The sequence below is a fragment of the Primulina eburnea genome, chromosome 5, assembly GCF_022965805.1.
Source record: "Primulina eburnea isolate SZY01 chromosome 5, ASM2296580v1, whole genome shotgun sequence".
Lineage (NCBI taxonomy): Eukaryota > Viridiplantae > Streptophyta > Magnoliopsida > Lamiales > Gesneriaceae > Primulina > Primulina eburnea.
The window spans coordinates 11916233-11919374 of record NC_133105.1 but is presented as its reverse complement, the minus strand read 5'-3'; the positions used below and the strand labels follow the sequence as shown (position 1 = coordinate 11919374).

General features: G+C 31.9%; 1 protein-coding gene across 2 annotated transcripts; it reads right to left on the bottom strand.

Moving 5' to 3' along the window:
• Window positions 1-302: 302 nt before the first annotated feature.
• LOC140831758 (short-chain dehydrogenase/reductase 2b-like) lies at window positions 303-2866 on the bottom strand. Of its 2 annotated transcripts, none has more exons than XM_073195503.1 (4): window positions 2800-2866; window positions 2320-2581; window positions 1515-1697; window positions 303-677 (listed from the first exon to the last, which is right to left on the bottom strand). In XM_073195503.1, exons 1-4 carry the CDS (start codon window positions 2856-2858, stop codon window positions 303-305), a joined length of 879 nt encoding a protein of 292 aa, XP_073051604.1. In that variant the 5' UTR covers window positions 2859-2866. The 2 variants fall into 2 exon arrangements, with proteins under 2 accessions (XP_073051604.1, XP_073051605.1); XM_073195504.1 differs by having other exon boundaries at window positions 2320-2578.
• Between the last annotated feature and the right edge of the window lie 276 nt (window positions 2867-3142).

The following is a 3142-nucleotide window of genomic DNA, read 5'->3' as shown; positions in this document are numbered from 1 at the left end:
TGTCACAAGTATCTTTTGGCATGATGGTAAGCATTTAATCCTAATTAATATTTTGTGGATGCATATATTCAAAATATGTTTTTTTAGTTCCTTGATTTACACATGTCTTGAGAAAATCATGTTAGTTTTTGCAAAATGAATTTAAATATGATATTCATGTGTATCTCAATCAATATATTTGTGTGGCTTTCAATAGTTCAGATGCAAGCTACCTACGTGCTCACAAACATTATAGTCAAACTACTTCACTCTTTTAAGAGCATGCCCCCATCGATGAATTAAATTCGTACAACTATAAGTTGTCAAGACCCCACTACGTAAAACTTCCCGGTCTGCAGCTTCTCCATCGGAAGTAAAGCAAGCCATGCACCGACGTCCGCCACGGCATCGGCTGTGTGAATTCCCTTGCCACCAGTCATGGATGTTTGAGTAAATCCGGGGCAGAAGTAGTTAACACTTATGCCATTCCCTTTATATCGTTTGGCTAAAATTTTAGAATATGCATTTAGAGCCAATTTTGAGACTGAATAATCGGTCCAATGTTGAGGCCATCCGTCACTTTTCCACGTTCCATTTTTCACACTTTGGAGAAATAAATTAAGCATATCCTCAATTTGGTTTTCTGATAGGTTATCTTCATCTTTGAGTATCTCTTTGAGTTTGGGGTTTTCTAGCTTCTGCACTTAGACATAAAAATATAGAAATCTATAATCATCGTCACATTTCGAATGCGATTCCGAATGAGAATATCACCAAATTTATTTTATAAGTTTGTCTAAATCGGTTTTTGATCATCTAAATTGTCAAAGTTTTTGGAAAACATTAGGATTTAGATCTTCGTTGAATATTTTAAAAATAGTATTGCATGCTTTAAAATAATTTAATTTTCTAAAACATGTAAAACAATATAACATTTACAATTAATAAATAATAATGAAATATAGTCTTTTGTACTTTAAAATTCCTAAAATCCATTAATTATCCTATTCTCCATCAAAATTAAGTATTAGAACTTAGTGAAACATGAAGATTCTTCATAAAAAATAATTGAAATAAATTTAGTTCATTATGCATTATTTTTTATTTTTAAAACATATTAAAAAAAATAATTGATTGGTCAAAATAGAGTAAAAAAACAAAGATTATTCTTTCATCCCCGCCCGCCGCCCTATAAGAAGAATTCTAAAAAACATAAGAAATAAATTAAATATATTATTTTACTAAGAAACGAATTAAAATAATTAATACTGTTTATAATAAGATTATAATAAATAATATGAAATAAATTAATGTAATCAAATATTAAAAATGAAAATCCTAATATTACCGAAATTAGGATTGCCAAAATTTATATTAAAACGAAATAATTGACCGAATCGATTTTAGGAAACCTTGGATGAAAATGTCACCATTAATTAACCTGATTGTTCAAAACCACACTTCAAAAATTGGTCAAATTGATTGAAAAATTTAATGAAATATAATTTGAATTAATTAATTGCTCACATACGTACGTTTAGCATTCCAAGCCTCGAGCTAATGTTGAGAACTCTGGAGCCAACAGGTGAGCAGCGGAACAAAGGAAAGAGGGCCTCCGTCAGTAATTTTGGTCCGTAGAAATTAGTTCTGATCACGGTCTCGGCATGTGTCACCGAGTTCTCTCGCAGACCGTTGAAAGATACAGCAGCATTGTTGATCTAAAAGAAATTAGAAATGATTAGAGAGTGAGCAAGAACGAAAATTTATTCCCAATTGCTATTTTTAGATTTCAAACTCATTCCATATCTCGTGTTACATCACTACTACTTGGTTGAAATTTTGAAACAAAAATGGAAAAAATTAAATGATAATGCTTTATTTAGATCAACTTGCATCACATTTCAGAAATTTCACTGATATGTACTCGCACAAGATCATATATCTATTATTTCTATGCGGTTTGTTCAAAATTGGTTCTTGGCAAATAACTTGTGAAGAGAAAATATATATGATTATCTAGTGGTGGTATTCTTTCAATCAAAATATGAAACCAGTCTATCTAATTTACGAGCAAGGTATTAAACTCAGCTCGTATATATGTATGAAAACTGCAACATCTGTCATTTACGTTATCGAAATTCAATCTGTGTTTATTATTCTTATTTATTTATTTTTACAATTTTGGCCCTTTTTCCATCATGGGTTGAGTTGACACATATGTGATGCTTACACGTGCAGTGTCACTTCAACATTCTCGATAGAAAAATTGCCAAAAAGGGAAAGAAACTATTACTAATTCAGACAGATAGTAAACAAAAAATATACAGTGTTGGAACTCACAAGTATATCCAAAACTCCAAAAGTGTGTTGGAACCATGAAGCAAATGTTTTTATAGAATCAGGGTTGGAAACATCAAGGCAAAAGAAATGAACATCAAGGCCTTCACCCTTAAGAACTCGAACAGCTTCAAGACCCCTTCCACCATCTCTGGCTGTTAGAACCACCGTTAGCCCTAATTCCGCTAGCCGTTTGACGAGCTCAAAGCCAATACCCTTGTTTGCTCCAGTAACTATCGCCACCGTCTCCTTTGACCACCACCTGCTATTCTCAAATCAAATTTCTTTATATGTTATTGATTATGTGAGAGTAAAACTTTGTAGCCTAAATGCTATGATGACAGAACTACTTATTAATGGCACTATTAATTTTTCTCCAGTTTTAGGCAAATGGTTTGTGTGTGTTTATATATATTAGAACAAGTTAGATATATTGTCAGATTAAAGTTACCAATGAACAGGAAGAAATGAGAATTGAATTACCTTTCTGTTGTGGGACGAGAAGAAGCAAGAAATATTGTGGTGGTTTCTTCGTCAGACATTATAGCCTGCTAAGAGCGTTTTTATGACGAGAAATGTGGTGTATTGTGTGCACATATATATATGATGAGGTTGGGAGATAAGGTGACATTAATGTGGGATCTGCCTAAAAAAAGTCATAGAAATATGTTTTAAATATTACATTGATAAAAACAAAAGTGTGGATGGCTGTAATCATGAAAAGAATCGTGAAACAAATTACATATTTATGGAATTCATTGTTAAGATTTAGACATGTGTTTTTTGACCAAAATTATAGGAAAGAAAATCGTGTCTATGTTCACAT

Coding starts and splice junctions, on each gene's coding strand:
- LOC140831758 (XM_073195503.1), bottom strand. CDS start 2,858: ATGTCTGACGAAGAAACCACCACAATATTTCTTGCTTCTTCTCGTCCC. Junction 2,582..2,799: donor TCTCGTCCCACAACAGAAAG/GTAATTCAATTC, acceptor ATTTGAGAATAG/CAGGTGGTGGTCAAAGGAGA. Junction 678..1,514: donor CGAGGCTTGGAATGCTAAAC/GTACGTATGTGA, acceptor GTCTAAGTGCAG/AAGCTAGAAAACCCCAAACT.